This window comes from Lampetra planeri, chromosome 3, assembly GCF_965212315.1.
Source record: "Lampetra planeri chromosome 3, kcLamPlan1.2.h2, whole genome shotgun sequence".
NCBI classification, from domain to species: Eukaryota; Metazoa; Chordata; class Hyperoartia; order Petromyzontiformes; family Petromyzontidae; genus Lampetra; species Lampetra planeri.
The window spans coordinates 9,263,014-9,287,013 of NC_136109.1; the positions used below are offsets into that span (position 1 = coordinate 9,263,014).

A 24,000-nucleotide genomic window follows, 5' to 3' on the forward strand; every position below is an offset into this window, starting at 1 on the left:
ACCGAGAGAGCGAGCGAGAGAGAGAGAGATACGGTGGGGGGCCGGGGGGGGGGGGGGTAGAAGGAGAGACACCCGGGGATGACTCACGGTGATGGAGAAGATGTAACAGTCGGGCAGCTCGTGGTAGCGGACCGTCTGAAGGTTGATGGTCTTCAGCTTGAACTTGATGGTGACGTCAATCAGCCTGGCCAGTAGGGGGTGGGGGAGGGGGGTGGGTAAGAACGGAAACCCACGTGGGCGTCTGGGGACCACTTCCACGACAGTCAACTTCCACTACAATCTCGCCACGGTGGTGAGATGTTAACCACCTCGCCCGGTGTACAGGAGGTCGGTGGGTTCGATCCAAACCCGGACGCCAGAGGTCGCGACCGGGTACCCGATACCCGTACCCTACCCGATACCCGGCTACCCGTACCCGGCCAGGTACGGGTAGCCGTATGCGACCCTGGTGCAGCTGGGTACGGGTAGGCCGTGAGTCACTGGTGAGTCACCGTTTGTCACTCATCTCCCAACGTCTTGTCTCTTCTCACAATTCAAGTTCCTAGAATCAACCCACCCGCGCCTGCAACGTGGCTTCATCCCAGAGGTCGCAATCAGGTACCCGATACCCGTACCCTACGTGTGTGTGCGTGTGTGTGTGTGGCTACGTGTGCGTGTGTGCGTGTGTGCGTGTGCGTGTGTGTGTGGCTGCGTGTGTGTGTGCGTGGCTGCGTGTGTGTGTGTGGCTGCGTGTGTGTGTGCGTGTGTGTGCGCGTGTGTGGCTGCGTGCGTGCGTATGTGCATGTGTGGCTGCGTGCGTGTATGCGTGTGTGCGTGGCTGTGTGCGTGTGTGTGTGTGCGTGGCTGCGTGTGTGTGTGTGCGTGTGTGTGCGTGTGTGTGGCTGCGTGTGTGTGTGCGTGTGTGCATGTGTGGCTGCGTGTGTGTGTGCGTATGTGTGCGTGTGTGTGCGTGTGGCTGCGTGCGTGTGCGTGTGTGCCTGCGTGTGTGTGTGTGCATGTGTGGCTGCGTGCGTGTGTGCGTATGTGTGCGTGTGTGTGCGTGTTGTTGCGTGTGTGTGGCTGCGTATGTGTGTGCGTGTGTGGCTGTGTGTGTGTGGCTGCGTGTGTGTGTGTGGTTACGTGTGTGTGTGCGTGTGTGTGCGTGTGTGTGTGGCTGCGTGTGTGTGTGGCTGCATGTGTGTGCGTGCATGTGTGTGCGTGTGTGTGGCTGCGTGTGTGTGGCTGCGTGCGTGTGCCTGCGTGCGTGTGGCTGTGTGTGGCTGCGTGCGTGTGTGTGTGTGGCTGCGTGTGTGTGTGTGTGGTTACGTGTGTGTGTGCGTGTGTGCGTGTGTGTGTGGCTGCGTGTGTGTGTGGCTGCGTGTGTGTGTGTGCGTGTGTGCGTGCGTGTGCGTGGCTGCGTGTGTGTGGCTGCGTGCGTGTGTGTGCGTGCGTGTGGCTGTGTGTGGCTGCGTGCGTGTGTGTGTGTGGCTGCGTGTGTGTGGCTGCGTGCGTGCGGAGACACACACACGCACACCTGTGGAAGTCGAGGGTGAGATTGGAGGCCACGAAGATCTCCGTCACGGCGCGGCGAGTCGCGTTCAGCGACAATCCTCCCAGCGGGATCAGGGGCAGCATGTCGATGCACACTGCGCACAAAACACAAAGCCAAAGGTCCCCCCCTCACCGTATAGCCTCAAACCACCTGTCGGGGCAAGTGCTGTAAGCGAGTAGCAGCACCTATGAAGGCCGGCACTGTGGCGCACGAGGGGGTGGGTGGCCAGCACCACCACGCCCGGCCGCCTTTGTCTCCCCCAGTGGCGATGTTTACTACACATCACCACCACCAACAACACTACCACCACCACCACTAACCACCACCACCAACAACACGCACCACCACCAACCAACCACCACCACCACCAACCACCACCAACACTACCAACACTACCACCACCAACAACAACACGCACCACCACCACCATCACCACCACCAACCACCAACCACCACCACCATCACCACCATCACCACCACCACCAACCACAACAACGCACCACCACCATCACCACAGCACCAGCAACACCACCAGGGGGGTGGGTGGCCAGCACCACCACGCCCGGCCGCCTTTGTCTCCCCCAGTGGCCATGTTTACTACACACCGCACCAGGTGCTCATTTGATGGCTGAGTCGACCTAGGGGGGAGGCCCATGACCGGTTCAGATAATCGTCACCTGGTGTCGGGTAGTTAACATCTCCCAACTGTGATGATAATGATGAGAGAGAGAGACACCGCAAACTCCAAATATACAGCAGGCATCGTCAGAAGTCGGGATCGAACCCACGACCTCCTGCGTACCAGGCGAGGTAGTCAACATCTCGTAGGGTCTGGGATCGAACCCACGACCTCCTGCGTACCAGGCGAGGTAGTCAACATCTCGTAGGGTCTGGGATCGAACCCACGACCTCCTGCGTACCAGGCGAGGTAGTCAACATCTCGTAGGGTCTGGGATCGAACCCACGACCTCCTGCGTACCAGGCGAGGTAGTCAACATCTCGTAGGGTCTGGGATCGAACCCACGACCTCCTGCGCACCAGGCGAGGTAGTCAACATCTCGTAGGGTCTGGGATCGAACCCACGACCTCCTGCGTACCAGGCGAGGTAGTCAACATCTCGTAGGGTCTGGGATCGAACCCACGACCTCCTGCGTACCAGGCGAGGTAGTCAACATCTCGTAGGGTCTGGGATCGAACCCACGACCTCCTGCGTACCAGGCGAGGTAGTCAACATCTCGTAGGGTCTGAAATCGAACCCACGACCTCCTGCGTACCAGGCGAGGTAGTCAACATCTCGTAGGGTCTGGGATCGAACCCACGACCTCCTGCGTACCAGGCGAGGTAGTCAACATCTCCTAGCCACCGTGATGATGATAATAGAGAGACACCGCAAACTCCAAATATACAGCAGGCATCGTCAGAAGTCGGGATTGAACCCACGACCTCCTGCGCACCAGGCGAGGTAGTCAACATCTCGTAGGGTCTGGGATCGCATCCACGACCTCCTGCGCACCAGGCGAGGTAGTCAACATCTCCTAGCCAGCGTGGTGTCGCCTTGCCCGCTCACCCTTCTCGACCACGGGGTTGATGCTGAAGGTGTCGTTGCCGGGGTCGATGGTGCCCGCCTTGTAGAAGCTGCGGCACAGGTTGATGGGGGCGATGGTTCCGTCGCCGTCCCGCACGTAGGCGTAGTTCCCCACGGACACGTTCCGTAGGCGTACGTACTGGCGGATCACGTGGTGGGGGAGGGCGGGAGGGCGCCGGTGTTATAACACTTCTTCCGCCCCCCCAGCCAACAATCGCCCGAGCTCTGTCGTCCTGGACTTACGAAGGTGACGTCGGTCAATAAATGTGTGCGTCACGTGCAAGACCACCATGGCAGAGGCGGTGTTGGTGGTGGTGTTGGTGGTTGGTGGTGGTGGTGTTGGTGGTGGTGTTGGTGTTGGTGGTGGGGTTGGTGGTGGTGGTGGTGTTGGTGTTGGTGGTGGTGTTGGTGGTGGTGTTGGTGGTGGTGTTGGTGGTGGTGGTGGGGTTGGTGGTGGTGTTGGTGGTTGGTGTTGGTGGTGGTGGTGGGGTTGGTGGTGGTGTTGGTGGTGGTGGTGGTGTTGGTGGTGGTGTTGGTGGTGGTGGTGGGGTTGGTGGTGGTGTTGGTGGTGGTGGTGGTGGTGTTGGTGGTGGGGTTGGTGGTGGTGTTGGTGGTTGGTGGTGGTGGTGTTGGTGTTGGTGGTGGTGTTGGTGTTGGTGGTGGGGTTGGTGGTGGTGGTGGTGTTGGTGTTGGTGTTGGTGGTGGTGTTGGTGGTGGTGTTGGTGGTGGTGGTGGGGTTGGTGGTGGTGTTGGTGGTTGGTGTTGGTGGTGGTGGTGGGGTTGGTGGTGGTGTTGGTGGTGGTGGTGGTGGTGGGGTTGGTGGTGGTGTTGGTGGTTGGTGGTGGTGGTGTTGGTGTTGGTGGTGGTGTTGGTGTTGGTGGTGGGGTTGGTGGTGGTGGTGGTGTTGGTGTTGGTGTTGGTGGTGGTGTTGGTGGTGGTGTTGGTGGTGGTGGTGGGGTTGGTGGTTGTGTTGGTGGTTGGTGTTGGTGGTGGTGGTGGGGTTGGTGGTGGTGTTGGTGGTGGTGTTGGTGGTGGTGTTGGTGGTGGGGTTGGTGGTGGGGTTGGTGTTAGCGGTGTTAGTGGTGGTGGTGGTGGGGTTGGTGGTGGTGTTAGCGGTGTTAGTGTTGGTGGTGGTGGTGTTGGTGGTGTTGGTGGTGGTGTTAGTGGTGGTGTTAGTGGTGTTAGTGGTGTTAGTGGCGGTGTTCGTGGTGTAAGTGGTCATGTTAGTGGTGGTGTTAGTGATGTTAGTAGCGTTAGCGTCGGCGTCACCGTCGGCCGCCCCCCCCCCGCCGCCTCCCAGCATGCACCTGGTTGAGCACGTGGGCGACATTGCCGAAGAAGTCGGAGCGCGTGTACACGGCAAAGGCGTCCTCCCCCGGCGTGTCCCGGTAGTCGCGCAGGAACAGGTGCTTGAACGTCGCCATGTTCTCCTCACGGAACGTGACCATCATCTGGTTGCTGAGGCCAAAGACCACCAGCTGCGGGAAGGGGGCACGGCAAGAGGGATACGGAGGGGGGGGGGTCTCTGTGTGAGTAGTCTCTGGGTCTCTGTGTGAGTAGTCTATGGGTCTCTGTGTGAGTAGTCTATGGGTCTCTGTGTGAGTCTGAGTCTCTGTGTGAGTAGTCTATGGGTCTCTGTGTGAGTAGTGTATGGGTCTCTGTTTGAGTCTATGGGTCTCTGTGTATGGGTCTCTGTGTGAGTGGTCTATGGGTCTCTGTGTGAGTCTATGTGTCTCTGTGTGAGTAGTCTATGGGTCTCTGTGTGAGTAGTCTATGGGTCTCTGTGTGAGTAGTCTATGGGTCTCTGTGTGAGTAGTCTATGGGTCTCTGTGTGAGTAGTCTATGGGTCTCTGTGTGAGTCTGAGTCTCTGTGTGAGTAGTCTATGGGTCTCTGTGAGTAGTCTATGGGTCTCTGTGTGAGTCTATGTGTCTCTGTGTGAGTCTATGTGTCTCTGTGTGAGTCTATGGGTCTCTGTGTGGAGTAGTCTATGGGTCTCTGTGTGAGTAGTCTATGGGTCTCTGTGTGAGTAGTCTATGGGTCTCTGTGTGAGTAGTCTATGGGTCTCTGTGTGAGTAGTCTATGGGTCTCTGTGTGAGTAGTCTATGGGTCTCTGTGTGAGTAGTCTATGGGTCTCTGTGTGAGTAGTCTATGGGTCTCTGTGTGAGTCTGAGTCTCTGTGTGAGTAGTCTATGGGTCTCTGTGTGAGTAGTCTATGGGTCTCTGTGTGAGTCTATGTGTCTCTGTGTGAGTCTATGTGTCTCTGTGTGAGTCTATGGGTCTCTGTGTGGAGTAGTCTATGGGTCTGTGTGAGTAGTCTATGGGTCTCTGTGTGAGTAGTCTATGGGTCTCTGTGTGAGTAGTCTATGGGTCTCTGTGTGAGTAGTCTATGGGTCTCTGTGTGAGTAGTCTATGGGTCTCTGTGTGAGTAGTCTATGGGTCTCTGTGTGAGTAGTCTATGGGTATCTGTGTGAGTAGTCTATGGGTCTCTGTGTGAGTAGTCTATGGGTCTCTGTGTGAGTAGTCTATGGGTCTCTGTGTGAGTCTATGGGTCTCTGTGTGAGTAGTCTATGGGTCTCTGTGTGAGTCTTTGGGTCTCTGTGTGAGTCTATGGGTCTCTGTGTGAGTAGTCTATGGGTCTCTGTGTGAGTCTACGGGTCTCTGTGTGAGTAGTCTATGGGTCTCTGTGTGAGTAGTTTATGGGTCTCTGTGTGAGTCTATGGGTCTCTGTGTGAGTAGTCTATGGGTCTCTGTGTGAGTAGTCTTTGGGTCTCTGTGTGTCTATGGGTCTCTGTGTGAGTCTATGGGTCTCTGTGTGAGTAGTCTATGGGTCTCTGTGTGAGTCTGCGTCTCTGTGTGAGTCTGAGTCTCTGTGTAAGTAGTCTGTGGGTCTCTGTGTGAGTAGTCTATGGGTCTCTGTGAATCTATGGGTCTTTGTGTGAGTAGTCTATGGGTCTCTGTGTGAGTCTATGGGTCTCTGTGTGAGTAGTCTATGGGTCTCTGTGTGAGTCTGCGTCTCTGTGTGAGTCTACGGGTCTCTGTGTGAGTAGTCTATGGGTCTCTGTGTGAGTAGTCTATGGGTCTCTGTGTGAGTCTATGGGTCTCTGTGTGAGTAGTCTATCGGTCTCTGTGTGAGTAGTCTATGGGTCTCTGTGTGAGTCTATGGGTCTCTGTGTGAGTAGTCTATGGGTCTTTGTGTGAGTAGTCTATGGGTCTCTGTGTGAGTAGTCTATGGGTCTCTGTGTGACTCTATGGGTCTCTGTGTGAGTAGTCTATGGGTCTCTGTGTGAGTAGTCTATGGGTCTCTGTGTGAGTCTATGGGTCTCTGTGTGAGTCTATGGGTCTCTGTGTGAGTAGTCTATGGGTCTCTGTGTGAGTCTACGGGTCTCTGTGTGAGTAGTCTATGGGTCTCTGTGTGAGTAGTCTATGGGTCTCTGTGTGAGTAGTCTATGGGTCTCTGTGTGAGTCTATGGGTCTCTGTGTGAGTAGTCTATGGGTCTCTGTGTGAGTAGTCTATGGGTCTCTGTGTGAGTCTACGGGTCTCTGTGTGAGTAGTCTATGGGTCTCTGTGTGAGTAGTCTATGGGTCTCTGTGTGAGTCTATGGGTCTCTGTGTGAGTAGTCTATCGGTCTCTGTGTGAGTAGTCTATGGGTCTCTGTGTGAGTCTATGGGTCTCTGTGTGAGTAGTCTATGGGTCTCTGTGTGAGTAGTCTATGGGTCTCTGTGTGAGTCTACGGGTCTCTGTGTGAGTAGTCTATGGGTCTCTGTGTGAGTAGTCTATGGGTCTCTGTGTGAGTCTATGGGTCTCTGTGTGAGTAGTCTATGGGTCTCTGTGTGAGTAGTCTATGGGTCTCTGTGTGAGTCTATGGGTCTCTGTGTGAGTCTATGGGTCTCTGTGTGAGTAGTCTATGGGTCTCTGTGTGAGTCTGCGTCTCTGTGTGAGTCTGAGTCTCTGTGTGAGTAGTCTGTGGGTCTCTGTGTGAGTAGTCTATGGGTCTCTGTGAATCTATGGGTCTTTGTGTGAGTAGTCTATGGGTCTCTGTGTGAGTAGTCTATGGGTCTCTGTGTGAGTCTATGGGTCTCTGTGTGAGTAGTCTATGGGTCTCTGTGTGAGTAGTCTATGGGTCTCTGTGTGAGTCTATGGGTCTCTGTGTGAGTCTATGGGTCTCTGTGTGAGTAGTCTATGGGTCTCTGTGTGAGTCTGCGTCTCTGTGTGAGTCTGAGTCTCTGTGTGAGTAGTCTGTGGGTCTCTGTGTGAGTAGTCTATGGGTCTCTGTGAATCTATGGGTCACTGTGTGAGTAGTCTATGGGTCTCTGTGTGAGTAGTCTATGGGTCTCTGTGTGAGTTTGAGTCTCTGTGCGAGTAGTCTATGGGTCTCTGTGTGAGTCTATGGGTCTCTGTGAGTCTATGGGTCTCTGTGTGAGTAGTCTATGGGTCTCTGTGTGAGTAGTCTATGGGTCTCTGTGTGAGTAGTCTGTGGGTCTCTGTGTGAGTAGTCTATGGGTCTCTGTGAATCTATGGGTCTTTGTGTGAGTAGTCTATGGGTCTCTGTGTGAGTCTATGGGTCTCTGTGTGAACATGTTTGTTCAACGTCTTTCACACAGTGCGTAACCACACCGTGCGTGCTGGCCGAAGGACAAACTAAACACACAAAACGCAGTTTTGACTAAATTAGTTTAACCATGGGGAGTTAAAAGTTGCATGGCTCCCAGTAGCTTCCTCATGCGTTGCTGTTAAACGTGCGCTATAAACTAGGGGCGATGACGAAACGTGGCCTATACACTTTTTAGTACTTCTTTTAAGGCCATACGCAGTCTTCTTGGTTCTTTTGGTAAAGTCACGTAGAAGGGAAATAATAAAATAATAAAAATAAAACATAATAAAATAATTCTCACGGCGACGTTTCGGCCACAACGCAAGCAGCCGTCCTCAGGCGAAGACCAGGTCTGTCGGAAAGACAGCGTCTGAATGAAACACCACCAAGCTTGGCAGCGTATATTTAAGGTGGGTTAGAAGAGGAAGGGCGCCTTGACAAAGGAATTTGCATATCAACAGACCTGTTCTTCACCTGAGGCCGGCTGCTTGCGTTGTGGCCGAAACGTGGTGAGCATTATATTATTATGTTTTATTTTTATTATTTTATTATTTCCCTTCTACGTGACTTTACCGAAAGAACCAAGAAGATGAATCCCTGCAGTCACGAAAGCTTTAAATCGAAATTTAATTTATCTTATTCCATTTCTCTTTAACTATTCTTTACCAGGTAAGGCCCACCGAGCCATCACAGATGACAGCTCCCACAAAGTGGCCTATCATCACGTGGACAATTTATTTGAAGCCAAATTATCTCGAAACCCACGTTGACTCTAAATCAGAGGTCGCAACCGGGTACCCGATACCCGTACCCTACCCGATACCCGGCTACCCGTACCCGGCCGGGTACGGGTAGCCGTTTGCGACCCTGGTGTGGCCGGGTACGGGTAAGGAATCAAAACCCGTTTGCGACCTCTGCTCTAAATGTGGGGGGGGGGGCGGGAAACTGGAGGACCTGGAGAAAAATCCACGCGACCGCGGGGAGAGAGACACGCAAACTCAAAATATACGGCAGGCGTCAAGGGCTGGGATCATACCCATGATCCTCCTGCGTACCAGGTGAGGTAGTCAACTTACTTCAAGGCGCTTTACAACAATTGCACGCGAGATGATCGAGATAACAATGGGCAGGTTGATGTTAAATGTGGTGGTAGTGGTGGTGGTGTAGTCATGGTGACAGTTGGTAGAACAGGCGGGAGTGGTTGGGGTAGGCCTTGGTCGTCGCTGGGGGTGAGGGTTGGGGCGCCCCGGTGGCTAGGAGATGTTGACTACCTCGCCTGGTATACAGGAGGTCGTGGCTTCGATCCTGACCATGACGATGCCTGCTGCTGTATATTTGGCGTCTGTGTGTCTCTCTCTCATCATCATCACGGTGGCTAGGAGTTGTTAACTACCTCGCCTGGTACACAGGAGGTGCCGTGGCTTCGATCCTGACGTTGATGATGCCTGCTGCTGTATATTTGGAGTTTGTGTGTCTCTCTCTCATCATCATCATCACAGTCAACATCTCGCAACTGTGATGATGATTATGAGAGACACCACAAACTCCAAAAATACAGCAGCAGGCGTCGTCAGGGTCGTGATAAAACCGACAACCTCCTGCCTACCAGGCGAGGTAGTCAACATCTCGCAACTGTGATGATGTTGATGATGAGAGAGAGACACCGGAAACTCCTTAAATACAGCAGCAGGCATCGTTTGGGATCGGAACACACGACCTCCTGTATACCAGGCGAGGTAGTTAACATCTCGCAACTGTGATGATGATGATGAAAGACACCACACACTCCAAAAATACAGCAGCAGGCATTGTCAGGGTCGGGTTCAAACCGACGACTTCCTACCTACCAAGCGAGGTAGTCAACATCCCCTATCACCAAACGAAACCGACGACACAACACCACAACGGGATGGTGATGGGGATGAGGGGGGGGAGGGCACGTCACCTGAATGGTCACCATGACGATCTTGAGGATCTGCACTCCCATCTTCCAGGGCTTGCGTCCCTTGACGCGGAACTTCTCGCAGGGGCTCATGAAGAAGAAGCGAATGTCGCGCCTCATCCGGCCTTCCGCGGCCGCCAGCCCGCCCAGCAGCGGCGTCTCCTCGCCGTGTGCCTCCGACTTCGCCATGGATGCCGCGTTCGTTAGCTCTGCGCGGAGGGACGGGCGGGCGGGTAGGTTAGCCCAGAGGTCGCGACCGGGTAACCGATACTACCGGTACCCTACCCGATACCCGGCTAACCCGTACCCGGCCAGGTACGGGTAGCCGTTTGCGACTCTGGTGCGGCCGGGTACGGGTACGGGTAGGCCGTGAGTCACTGGTGAGTCACCGTTTGTCACTCATTTCCCAACGTCTTGTCTCTTCTCACAATTCAAGTTCCTAGAATCAACCCACCCGCGCCTGCAACATGGCTTCATCCCAGAGGTCGCAATCAGGTACCCTATACCCGTACCCTACCCATACCCGGCCGGGTACGGGTACCCATTTGCGACCCTGGTGCGGCCGGGTACGGGTACGGGTAAGGAATCAAAACCCGTTTGCGACCTCTGGGTTAGCCCCGTGGTGAGGAGTACAGTGGTGAGGCGTACAGTGGTGAGGCGTGCAGTGGTGAGGAGTGCAGTGGTGTAGTGTACAGTGTGTAGTGTAATGTTTAGTAGTGTACAGTAGTGCAGTGTATCATGTAGTGTATATTAGTGAAGTGTATAGCAGTGTTATGTATAGCAGGCGAGGTCGTTAACATCGCAACAACTGTGATGATAATGATGATGAGAGAGAAACCACAAACTCCAAAAAGACAGCAGGCATCGTCAGGGTCGGGGATTGAACCCACGACCTCCTGTATACTAGGCGAGGTAGTGATGCATCATCACCATTCCAACAAAAACACTCCCCCAGAAGCTCACCTGCATCATAACCATCCCAACAAAAACACTCCCCCAGAAGCTCACCTACATCATCACCATTCCAACAAAAACACTCCCCCAGAAGCTCACCTACATCATCACCATCCCAACAAAAACACTCCCCCAGATACTGACCTGCATCATCACCATCCCAACAAAAACACTCCCCCAGATGCTGACCTACATCATCACCATTCCAACAAAAACACTCCCCCAGTAGCTCACCTACATCATCACCATTCCAACAAAAACACTCCCCCAGAAGCTCACCTACATCATCACCATCCCAACAAAAACACTCCCCCAGATGCTCACCTGCATCATCACCATTCCAACAAAAACACTCCCCCAGAAGCTCACCTGCATCATCACCATTCCAACAAAAACACTCCCCCAGAAGCTCACCTACATCATCACCATCCCAACAAAAACACTCCCCCAGATGCTCACCTACATCATCACCATTCCAACAAAAACACTCCCCCAGATGCTCACCTGCATCATCACCATTCCAACAAAAACACTCCCCCAGAAGCTCACCTACATCATCACCATTCCAACAAAAACACTCCCCCAGAAGCTCACCTACACCATCACCATTCCAACAAAAACACTCCCCCAGATGTTCACCTACATCATCACCATTCCAACAAAAACACTCCCCCAGAAGCTCACCTACACCATCACCATTCCAACAAAAACACTCCCCCAGAAGCTCACCTACACCATCACCATTCCAACAAAAACACTCCCCCAGATGCTCACCTACATCATCACCATTCCAACAAAAACACTCCCCCAGATGCTCACCTACATCATCATCATTCCAACAAAAACACTCCCCCAGATGCTCACCTACATCATCACCATTCCAACAAAAACACTCCCCCAGAAGCTCACCTACACCATCACCATTCCAACAAAAACACTCCCCCAGATGTTCACCTACATCATCACCATTCCAACAAAAACACTCCCCCAGAAGCTCACCTACACCATCACCATTCCAACAAAAACACTCCCCCAGAAGCTCACCTACACCATCACCATTCCAACAAAAACACTCCCCCAGATGCTCACCTACATCATCACCATTCCAACAAAAAACACTCCCCCAGATGCTCACCTGCATCATCACCATCCCAACAAAAACACTCCCCCAGATGCTCACCTACATCATCACCATTCCAACAAAAACACTCCCCCAGATGCTCACCTACATCATCACCATCCCAACAAAAACACTCCCCAGATCCTGACCTACATCATCACCATCCCAGCAAAAACACTCCCCCAGAAGCTCAACTACATCATCACCATCCCAACAAAAACACTCCCCCAGATGCTCACCTGCATCATCACCATTCCAACAAAAACACTCCCCCAGATGCTCACCTACATCATCACCATTCCAACAAAAACACTCCCCCAGATGCTCACCTGCATCATCACCATTCCAACAAAAACACTCCCCCAGATGCTCACCTACATCATCACCATTCCAACAAAAACACTCCCCCAGATGCTCATCTACATCATCACCATCCCAACAAAAACACTCCCCCAGAAGCTCACCTACATCATCACCATTCCAACAAAAACACTCCCCCAGATGCTCACCTACATCATCACCATTCCAACAAAAACACTCCCCCAGATGCTCACCTACATCATCACCATCCCAACAAAAACACTCCCCCAGAAGCTCACCTACATCATCACCATTCCAACAAAAACACTCCCCCAGATGCTCACCTACATCATCACCATCCCAACAAAAACACTCCCCCAGATGCTCACCTACATCATCACCATCCCAACAAAAACACTCCCCCAGAAGCTCACCTACATCATCACCATTCCAACAAAAACACTCCCCCAGATGCTCACCTGCATCATCACCATTCCAACAAAAACACTCCCCCAGAAGCTCACCTCCATCAAAAACACTCCCCAGATGCACACCTACATCATCACCATTCCAACAAAAAACACTCCCCCAGAAGCTCACCTGCATCGTCACCATCAATCCCTTTGTCCAGACTCCAAACCTCCTGCTTCTTAGCCCTGGCGTTGTTCTCCCCCGCATAGACGGGCTTTCTCACGGCCTCGCACACCCGCAACTTAATGTCCTCGGCCAGGGACGTGGCCACGCTCTTGTCCTCCCTGTTGAACATCATCTTTTCTCTCTTTCTTTCTTTGTTTTCTTCCACGAAAATTTTTTTTTGCGGATTCTTCGAGAGCGGCTTACGCAACACCTACTTGCCTAGCGGCGACATGTCCGATGCTGGGACAGTGGGCAGCCAGGACAGTGGGCAGCCAGGACAGTGGACAGCCAGTACAGTGGGCAGCCAGTACAGTGGGCAACCAGTACAGTGCGCAACCAGTACAGTGGACAGCCAGTACAGTGGGCAACCAGTACAGTGGGCAACCAGTACAGTGGGCAGCCAGTACAGTGGGCAACCAGTACAGTGGGCAACCAGTACAGTGGGCAACCAGTACAGTGGGCAACCAGTACAGTAGACAGCCAGGACAGTGGACAACCAGTACAGTGGGCAACCAGTATAATGGGCAACCAGTACAGTGGGCAGCCAGTACAGTGGGCAGCCAGTACAGTGGGCAGCTAGTACAGTGGGCAACCAGTACAGTGGGCAACCAGTACAGTGGGCAACTAGTACAGTGGGCAACCAGTGCAGTGGGAAACCAGTACAGTGGGTAGCTAGTACAGTGGGCAATCAGTACAGGGGGCAACCAGTACAGTGGGCAACCAGTACAGTGGGCAGCTAGTACAGTGGGCAACCAGTATAGTGGGCAACCAGTACAGTGGGCAACTAGTGCAGTGGGCAGCTAGTACAGTGGGCAGCTAGTACAGTGGGCAGCTAGTACAGTGGGCAACCAGTACAGTGGGCAGCCAGTACAGTGGGCAACCAGTACAGTGGGCAGCTAGTACAGTGGGCAACCAGTACAGTGGGCAGCTAGTACAGTGGGCAACCAGTATAGTGGGCAGCCAGTACAGTGGACAGCTAGTACAGTGGGCAACCAGTATAGTGGGCAACCAGTACAGTGGGCAACTAGTACAGTGGGCAACCAGTACAGTGGGCAACCAGTACAGTGGGCAACCAGTACAGTGGGCAGCTAGTACAGTGGGCAACCAGTATAGTGGGCAACCAGTACAGTGGGCAACTAGTACAGTGGGCAGCTAGTACAGTGGGCAGCTAGTACAGTGGGCAACCAGTACAGTGGGCAGCTAGTACAGTGGGCAACCAGGACAGTGGGCAACCAGTACAGTGGACAGCTAGTACAGTGGGCAGCTAGTACAGTGGGCAGCTAGTACAATGGGCAACCAGTACAGTGGGCAGCCAGTACAGTGGACAGCTAGTACAGTGGGCAGCAAGTACAGTGGGCAGCTAGTACAGTGGGCAACCAGGATAGACCGACAATAAAGAAAAGAAAGCTACAAGCACAAAGGTTCTAAACTAAATCCGACACGATCGCTTTGCAGGCTAAAGTCTCTGGGCACGGAGCCCTGATGCAGCAAGCCACGAGGTGTCCCGGCTGCCTGCTGGGTACGAAGGCAAGGCACGAATGGGCCTCCCAGAAACACTCATGATAAGCCACACCTGTGCCTGTGTGTGTGTGTATGCTGGAATATCGAGCCAAACTGGTATTGGAATCCTGAAAATCTCGGAATTCACGACGCGGGCAGATGGTGAATAAAAATTAACCCGTAAAAACAAAGTTTTTCACTATAAATCCTTTATATGCGTGGCATCGGTTTTATTTTATTATTCTTTTCTGTTTTTTCTTGAGTAAGAGTTTCATTGGTATTTTAAATAAAATATGAAATTTTTTTTTTTCCTAAAAAGTGGAAAATTTTGGAAAAAAATTTTCACGAAAATAAATTGTCACGCACAACGAGTCTGTGTGCAAAATGTCAGCTCGATTGGATCACGGGAAGTGGGTTAAAAAACGACCGATAGATTTGCACGGTCGTAAGCGCGCAAGCAAGTGAACTTAATATAAAGGATTTAAAAATTACGATGGGTGGGACATGCAGTGATTTGTCCCACAACAGCCTTCCTCCTCCTGCTCCGATTGGAGGAATTGTGGAGTTTGCCGTTCAATTGAAGTTCAATTGAAGTTCAATTGAAGTTCAATTGACGTTCAATTGAAGTTCAATTGAAGATCAATTGACATTCAATTGAAGATCAATTGAAGACCAATTGAAGTTCAATTCAAGTTCAATTCAAGTTCAATTCAAGTTCAATTCAAGTTCAATTCAAGTTCAATTCAAGTTCAATTCAAGTTCAATTCAAGTTCAATTCAAGTTCAATTCAACTTCAATTCAACTTCAATTCAACTTCAATTCAACTTCAATTCAAGTTAAACAAAATGTTCAAGTCTCAAACTTAATTTGGAGTTTTGGTGACTGCAGGAATGAGTCTTTGGTTCTTTCGGTAAATTCTAGATTTGAAGTTTTTCGTGACTGCAAGGATTCATATTCTTAGGGTTTTTTCGGTAAAGTCACGTAGGTAAAAAATGTATTAAAATTAATAAAAGTAAAATAAAAATCACGACGTTTCGGAGGCAACACAAGCTTCCGTCTTCAGGTGGAACAGTCACAGCACGACGGCTGTATCAAGTGAGAGAAATTCCAATAAAACAGTACTGTATTTGTACAGTGAGGGGAAAAAAGTATGTGATCCCCTGCTGATGTTGTACGTTTGCCCACTGACAAAGAAATGATCAGTCTATAATTTTAATGGTAGGTTTATTTGAACAGTGAGAGACAAAATAATAACAACAACAAAATCCAGAAAAACGCATGTCAAATACTTATTTCCTTCATTAAAATGCAAATCAATTCATAAAATTTTTGACATGCGTTTTTCTGGATTTTGTTGTTGTTATTCTGTCTCTCGCTGTTCAAATAAACCTACCATTAAAATTATAGACTGATAATTTCTTTGTCAGTGGGCAAACGTACAAAATCAGCAGGGGATCAAATACTTTTTTTCCTCTGTATATATACTGGTTGAGGGTTTGGAGGAGCCAAGGTAGGCACCTGGATATTAGTTTTGTGAGGTTCGATGCGGCTGAATTTTAATTAATTTTAATCTTTCGGTAAAGTCACGTAGAAAGAGAAAATAATAAATTAAATACTAGCATACGACGTTTCGATTGCAACACAAGCGATCATCATCAGGTAGAAATGAAATAGAAAACACAAATCTAGTAAGCTTAGAAATGTAATGTAATGCAACACAGAGAGTCGGCTAAGATAACAGTCAACAGCCTGCCTGGTTGATTACGTTCTTCCAGAGTCTCGCTCGAACCGTCTTGTTTGTTACACGTGGTTAAGACAAAGTGCTTGGAGGGGGCAGGCGAATGAACATTGCAAACACTTACTCATCCCCCCCTCTCACTCACTCACTCTCTCACACTCACTCACTCACTCACCTCACACTCACTTACTCACTCACCCCCCTCTCTCACTCACCTCACACTCACACATCCCCTCACTCACCCTCCCCTCACTCACCCCTCTCACTCACCTCCCCCTCACTCACCCCCCCCCCTCACTCACCACCCCCCACTCACCCCCCCTCTTACTCACTCACTCACACTCACTCACCTCACACTCACTTACTCACTCACCCCCCTCTCACTCACTCACTCTCTCACTCACTCACTCTCTCACACTCACTCACTCACCTCACACTCACTTACTCACTCACCCCCCTCTCTCACTCACCCCTCTCACTCACCCCTCCCCTCACTCACCCCTCTCACTCACCTCCCCCTCACTCACCCCCCCCCTCACTCACCACCCCCCCTCACCCCCCCTCTCACTCACCCCCCCTCTCACTCACCCCCCCTCTCACTCACCCCCCCCTCTCACTCACCCCCCTCACTCACCCCCCCCTCACTCACCCCCCCCCTCACTCATCCCCCCCCCTCACTCATCCCCCCCTCTCACTCACTCACTCTCTCACACTCACTCACTCACCTCACACTCACTTACTCACTCACCCCCCTCTCACTCACTCACTCTCTCACACTCACTCACTCACCTCACACTCACTTACTCACTCACCCCCCTCTCTCACTCACCCCTCTCACTCACCTCCCCCTCACTCACCCCCCCCCCTCACTCACCACCCCCCCTCACCCCCCCTCACCCCCCCCCCTCTCACTCACCCCCCCTCTCACTCACCCCCCTCACTCACCCCCCCCCCTCACCCCCCCTCTCACTCACCCCCCTCTCACTCACCCTCCTCTCACTCACCCTCCTCTCACTCACCCCCCTCACTCACCCCCCCTCACTCACCCCCCCCCCTCACTCACTCTCTCACCTCACTCACTCACTTACTCACTCACTCTCTCACCTCACCTTACACTCACTCTCACTCAATCCCCTCTCTCTCACCTCACTCACCCCTCTAACACTCACCCCCCCTCTCACCCCCCCCCCCCCTCTCACTCACCCCCCCTCTCACCCTCCCCCCTCACTCCCCCCCTCTCACTCACCCCCCTCTCACTCACCCCCCCTCTAACCCACCTCACCCACCCCCCCCCCTCTCACTTATCCCCCCCCCCACTCACTCACTCACCCCCCCCCCTCACTCACCTCACCCCCCCCCCCCTCACTCACCCCCCGCTCTCACTGACCCCACCCCTCTCATTCACCCCCCCCCCTCTCACTCACCTCACCCCCCCCTCACTCACCTCACCCCCCCCCTCACTCACCTCACCCCCCCCCCCTCACTCACCCCCCCCCTCTCACTCACCTCACCCCCCCCCTCACTCACCTCACCCCCCCCCCTCACTCACTCCCCCCCTCTCACTCACCCCCCCCTCTCACTCACCCCCCCCTCTCTCACTCACCCCCCCCCTCTCACTCACCCCCCCCCTCTCACTCACCCCCCCCCCCTCTCACTCACCCCCCCCCCTCTCACTCACCCCCCCCCTTCTCACTCACCCCCCACCCTCACTCACCCCCCACCCTCACTCACCCCCCACCCTCACTCACCTCCCCCCTCACTCACCCCCCCCCCTCACTCACCCACCCCTGACTCACCCCCCCCCTCACTCACCCCCTCTCACTCACCCCCCCCCTCACCCCCCCCCTCACTCACCCCCCCCTCACTCACCCCCCCCTCACTCACCCCCCCCTCACTCACGCCCTCTCACTCACCCCCCCCCCTCACTCACCCCCCCCCTCACTCACCCCCCCCCTCACTCACCCCCCCTCTCACTCACCCCCCTCTCACTCACCCCCCCCCCTCACTCACCCCCCCCCTCACTCACCCCCCCTCTCACTCACCCCCCCCCCTCACTCACCCCCCTCTCACTCACCCTCCCCCCTCACCCCCCCCCCTCACTCACCCCCCCTCACTCACCCTCCCTCCTCACCCCCCCCCCTCACTCACCCCCCCCCTCACTCACCCCCCCCCTCACCCACCCACCCCCTCACCCCCCCCCCCCCTCACTCATCCCCCCCTCACTCACCCCCCCCCTACTCACCCCCCCCCCTCTCACTCACCCCCCCTCACTCACCCCCCCTCACTCACCCCCCCTCTCTCACTCACCCCCCCCCTCTCACTCACCCCCCCCCTCTCACTCACCCCCCCCCCCTCACTCACCCCCCCCTCTCACTCACCCCCCCCCCTCTCACTCACCCCCCCCCTCTCACTCACTCACCCCCCCCCTCTCACTCACTCACCCCCCCCTCTCACTCACCCCCCACTTCTCACACACCCCCCCCTCACCCCCCCTCACTCACCCACCCCCCCTCACTCACCCCCCCCCCCTCACCCACGTTGTACGGCCTGTTCTGGATGACCACAGCCTGCACACGACTGCTGAAGAGTTTTCAAAAGTTTCCACTTGTGCATCGGGGTGTCCTGCGCCTATCTGCTGCCACGTTTTGCGGCTCAGGGTGCGGACCATCAACTCGGCGACGCTGACGAACGGAGATGAATAATAGCCGGCGCTCAAAACAATCTTCCCCGGCAAATATTTAACTTTCGCGCACAAAGTCCGCGGACGTCAGCTGTTTTTTTCCGTAGGAGGCAAGGGTATGCGGAGGTAGCAGAAGGCTCGGTGGATTGGCGGATTGCACCGCTAAACTAAAGCACTTGCTTCTTACACGCTTTTGTTGAACTCACTCTGATCATTGGTTTTTTACCCTTCTATCTGGCAACAAAACTGACACCTTTTTTACAAGGAGTCATGTTAGCATAGACCACAATACCTGCAGTCATAATGCAAACAAAAAACACAACTCTGATAATGTATGCACTGTCCTTGAAGTTGATTGGTCCACACCCGAGACAGCTTTCCTTAGAGCCTAGTCTCACATGGTGTTGGACCAGATGACGCCAAAAGGCGTACATTTTTACCAACTTCCCAATGTGGTATCGACTGCAAACTTGGTATACTAATGTCAAACTGATGACAATACCATATTCTATCATAAAAAATAAAAAACATATTTTAAAACATTCCTTTTTACATGTTATGTTTCGGCTTGGGTCCAATTGTCCACGCTCAACTGACGTTGGCTGTATTTGACCACAGCCCCTTACGTTGTGGCAAGCTTCGGGGCCACTTCCTGGAGTCGTGGAGTTCTGCCACTACTCGTACATTTCATAAAAGCGTGTTTTTAAATCCTTTATATTAAGTTCACTCGCTTGCTTGCTTAGGACCGTGCAAATCTTTCGGTCGTTTTTTAACCCACTTCCCGTGATCCAATCGAGCTGACATTTTGCACACAGACTCGTTGTGCGTGACAATTTATTTTCGTGAATTTTTTTTCCAAAATGTTCCACTTTTTAGGAAAAAAAAAATCATATTTAATTTAAAATACCAATGTGATAAAAATGAAACTCTTACTCAAGAAATACAGAAATGAATAATTAAATAAAACCGATGCCACGCACATAAAGGATTTATAGTGAAAAACGTTGTTTTTACTGGTTATTTTTTTTACATTACTTATTGTTCACCACGTAAGTGCCCCACTGAGGTGCGTAGCTCTTTCTCGGAGGCGACCTGCCTCATCACACAATGATGACGGCTCAACGAAGGTGGCTTCATTATCGTCGTCACACGTGGACATTCATAGCAAGCAGACAAATACTCTGAACGCGTGGATGTCGATTCTAAATGTGGAGGGGAAACAACTGGAGGACCCGGAGGAAAAATCCACACGACCACGAGCAGAGCACGCAAACTCCAAATACACAGCAGGTATCGTCAGGGTCGGGATCGAACCCACGACCTCCTGCATACCAGGCGAAGTAGTTAACATCTCCTAGCCACCGTGATGATGATGAGAGACACGCAAACTCCAAATATACAGCAGCAGGCGTCAGGGTCGGGATCGAACCTACGACCCCCTGTACACCAGGCGAGGTAGTTAACATCTCCTAGCCACCGTGTTGATGATGAGAGAGAGAGACACGCAATCTCCAGATATACAGCAGCAGGCGTCAGGGTCGGGATCGAACCTACGACCCCCTGTACACCAGGCGAGGTAGTTAACATCTCCTAGCCACCGTGATGATGATGAGAGAGAGACACGCAAACTTCAGATATACAGCAGCAGGCATCGTCATGGTCGAAATCGAACCTACGACCCCCTGTACACCAGGCGAGGAAGTTAACATCTCGCTACGAACCCGGCCACCCGAGTTCGGTTCCCGCTCACGACCCATAACAGTGGCAATAAATACGAACGGATTCTGGGCATCGCCTAGGTCGACTCAGCCTTGAACGAGTACCTGGTGCGGCGTGTATATAATGGGAGACACAGGCGGTAGGGCGTGGTGCTGGCCACCCACCCCCTCGTGAACCGTGCCGGCCTTCGTAGGTGCTCGCTTAAGAGCACTTGCCCCAACAGCCTGTAAAAGGCTATACGGGGGATCTTTACCTTTGTACCTCACAGAGTGTGGGGGGGGTGTGTTGTGACGCATGGAGATTGTCTCGTGTCCACGTGATGCCCACGAGCGCCAGTGGAAACGAAACCGGGTTGGCGTCCTATTACGAGAAATGAAAAGAGTTTGGCAAAGAAATCTGCCCGGCGCGCACTTTGGTTTGACTCACAGCTCCAACGACGAGTCAGTCGTCGGCAAAAAAAAAAGTTGAATTTCGATTTGAAGCTTTCGCGACCGCAGGAATTCATCTTCTTGGTTCTTTCGGTAAAGTCACGTAGAAGGGAAATAATGAAAAAAAGCATAGTAAAATACAATTTTATTTAATTATGTTACATTTTTTAAGTGATAAAAAAAAACATTATAAAATAAAATTTTATTTTATTATGTTAAAATTTTTAAGTAATAAAAAAACATAATAAAATACAATTTAATTTAATTATGTAATTTTTTTTAAGTAATTAAAAAAACATAATAAAATACAATTTAATTTAATTATGTAATTTTTTAAGTAATTAAAAAAACATAATAAAATACAATTTTATTTAATTATGTTACATTTTTTAAGTAATAAAAAAAACATAATAAAATACAATTTTATTTAATTATGTTACATTTTTTAAGTAATAAAAAAACATAATAAAATACAATTTCATTTTATTAAGTTACATTTTTTAAGTAATAAAAAAATACAAATTTTTTATTATGATTTATTTTTATTATTTTATTATTTCCCTTCTACGTGACTTTACCGAGAGAACCAAGAAAAAAAAAGTTGCCTCGCGAATTCCCACCCGGCGGGGCAGCAGCCGGCCCTTGATCAAAGCTCCCAACTCGCAATCGGAAGGTGTAGAGCATCCCTCGTCATCGATGATTCAGAATATGTATTGACCAGCTTTACTACCCGGCTACGCCCAAGGACTTGGATTCTTGACTTGGATTAGTACACGGAGGGTGGGTGGGTGGGGTGCGTGACGTCGGCAGGCACACTGCGTGACGCTGCCACGTGCTGGTGACATCACAGACGTGACGTCACAGACGTGATGGGAAAACAAACGGAGGACATGGAGAAACAAAAATCCACGCGACCACGGGGAGAGAGAGAGAGACACCGCAAACTCCAAATATACAGCAGCAGCAGGCGTCGTCAGGGTTGGGATCGAACCCACGACCTCCTGTATACCAGGCGAGGTAGTTAACATCTCCTAGCCACCGTGATGATGATGAGAGAGAGACACGCAAACTCCAAATATACAGCAGCAGCAGGCATCGTCAGGGTTGAGATCGAACCCACGACCTCTTGTATACCAGGCGAAGTAGTTAACATCTCATTATTGTGATGATGAGACACCACAAACTCCAAATATACAGCAGCAGGCATCGTCAGGGTCGGGATCGAACCCACGACCTCCTGTACACCAGGCGAGGTGGTTAACATCTCATTATTGTGATGATGAGAGAGAGACACCACAAACTCCAAATATACAGCAGCAGCAGGCATCGTCAGGGTCGTGATCGAACCCATGACCTCCTGTATACCAGGCGAGGTGGTTAACATCTCATTATTGTGATGATGAGAGAGAGATACACGCAAACTCCAAATATACAGCAGCAGGCATCGTCAGGGTCAGGATCGAACCCACGACCTCCTGCATACCAGGCGAGGTGGTTAACATCTCATTATTGTGATGATGAGAGAGAGACACCACAAACTCCAAATATACAGCAGCAGGCATCGTCAGGGTCAGGATCGAACCCACGACCTCCTGCATACCAGGCGAGGTGGTCAACATCTCACCATCTTGCCACTGGAGCAAAGCTGTACAGTCCTATCTTGGTTTGAAGCTTTCGTGACTGCAGGGATTCATATTCTTGGTTCTTTCGGTAAAGTCACATGGAAGGAAAACAATAAAATAATAAAATTATAAAACAATAAAAATGCTCACGACGTTTCGATTGCAACACAAGCAATCATCATCAGGTGTGAAAACCATCATCAGCTGTGATGATGATTGCTTGTGTTGCAGCCGAAACGTCGTGAGAATTTTATTGTTTTATATTTTAATTATTTTATTATACTTTACCGAAAGAACCAAGCATATGAATCCTATCTTGATTTGAAGCTTTCGTGACTGCAGGAATCCATACTCTTTGGTTCTTTCGGTAAAGTCACGTAGGTAGAAAAATAAAATAAATCACGACTTGTGATCAAGGCGGCAGACATCGTGCTACTCGCAGCAGACATCGCAACCATCGCGATTTTCACCCGAAGACAAACGCCTCTACAGTCCTCTATATATAAAGATGTTTTCAGGGATTGATCGGACTAACAACAAATCTGCCCCCACAGGGCATACACTGTCAGTATTGAACATTTGCTCCATGTCTGTGCAATACTTTTAATCCCTCGATCAGACGCGGATGTTTTCGTGCCCACTTCCACCACCTTCGCGGCTCTGATTTCACGTTATTTCCTCTTTTCTTTTGGCGCTTTTCCCGGTCACGGCGAAGCCGGCGTCACTCTTTGTGGCCTAGCGCTTGACATCCTGGCTTCCGCGGCTAAAGCGACACCAAGACTCGGGGCTCGCGCCGCGTCGCCGCTAACCGCGTCGTAGAAATCCCGCGGACACTTGCGGATTGGACGGCCAAATCGAATCGTGACCCCGATTAGTTTGACCTTTCTTGTACTTTGCACTGCTGTCGTGCTCCTGCACTCTTTGTTGTTGCAACGTTCTTACACCGTGCGACATACCGGACATCTGCAACAACAACAAAAACACTTTTTAGCTCGCGATGTAAAGCTTTCGTGACTGCAGGGATTCATCTTCTTGGTTCTTTCGGTAAAGTCACGTAGAAGGGAAATAAAAAAATAATAAAAAATAAACATCATAAAATAATTTTCGATTTAAAGCTTTCGTGACTGCAGGGATTCATCTTCTTGGTTCTTTCGGTAAAGTCACATAGTTGTAGCCGAAACGTCGTGAGAATTATTTTATTTTATTATGTTTAATTTTTATTATTTTATTACTTCCCTTCTACGTGCCTTTACCGAAAGAACCAAGAAGAAGACTTTTTAGCTCATCGGATTCCTCCAGTTTCAATAAATATTCTGATGATTCTGTTAAGACTTCAGACACGTGATGGTGTGAACCCGCCCGCCCCCGCCCCCCGCCGGATTCTTGGAATCGTTATGAATATCAAGTGATAGCTGTATCAAGTGAGCTATCGTGCTGTGATGGTTCCACCTGAAGACGGAAGCTTGTGTTGCCTCCGAAACGTCGTGATTTTTATTTGATTTTTATTTTACTTTTATTAATTTTAATTTTTTTACCTACGTGACTTTACCGAAAAAACCTAAGAATATGAATCCTTGCAGTCACGAAAGCTTCAAATCTAGAAATTATTAGTAAGAAATCGACATTTTGCGACCCTCACTGCCACTGTGTAG

General features: G+C 51.3%; 1 protein-coding gene across 3 annotated transcripts in view; it reads right to left on the reverse strand.

Moving 5' to 3' along the window:
- LOC144717297 (mucolipin-3-like) overlaps positions 1 to 24,000 on the reverse strand; it is a 42,168-nt gene that overhangs the window by 7,360 nt on the left and 10,808 nt on the right. The window contains exons 2-7 of one of the 3 annotated variants that reach the window (XM_078592759.1): positions 12,626 to 12,780; positions 9,655 to 9,860; positions 4,424 to 4,594; positions 3,099 to 3,255; positions 1,514 to 1,625; positions 88 to 184 (exon numbers count right to left, since the gene is read on the reverse strand). In XM_078592759.1, coding sequence (XP_078448885.1) covers positions 88 to 184; positions 1,514 to 1,625; positions 3,099 to 3,255; positions 4,424 to 4,594; positions 9,655 to 9,840 — 723 coding nt within the window. In that variant the 5' untranslated portion in view covers positions 9,841 to 9,860; positions 12,626 to 12,780. Of the gene's footprint in view, positions 1 to 87; positions 185 to 1,513; positions 1,626 to 3,098; positions 3,256 to 4,423; positions 4,595 to 9,654; positions 9,861 to 12,625; positions 14,419 to 24,000 lie in introns of those variants that run through there. The other 2 variants (XM_078592757.1, XM_078592758.1) reach the window with 2 other exon arrangements.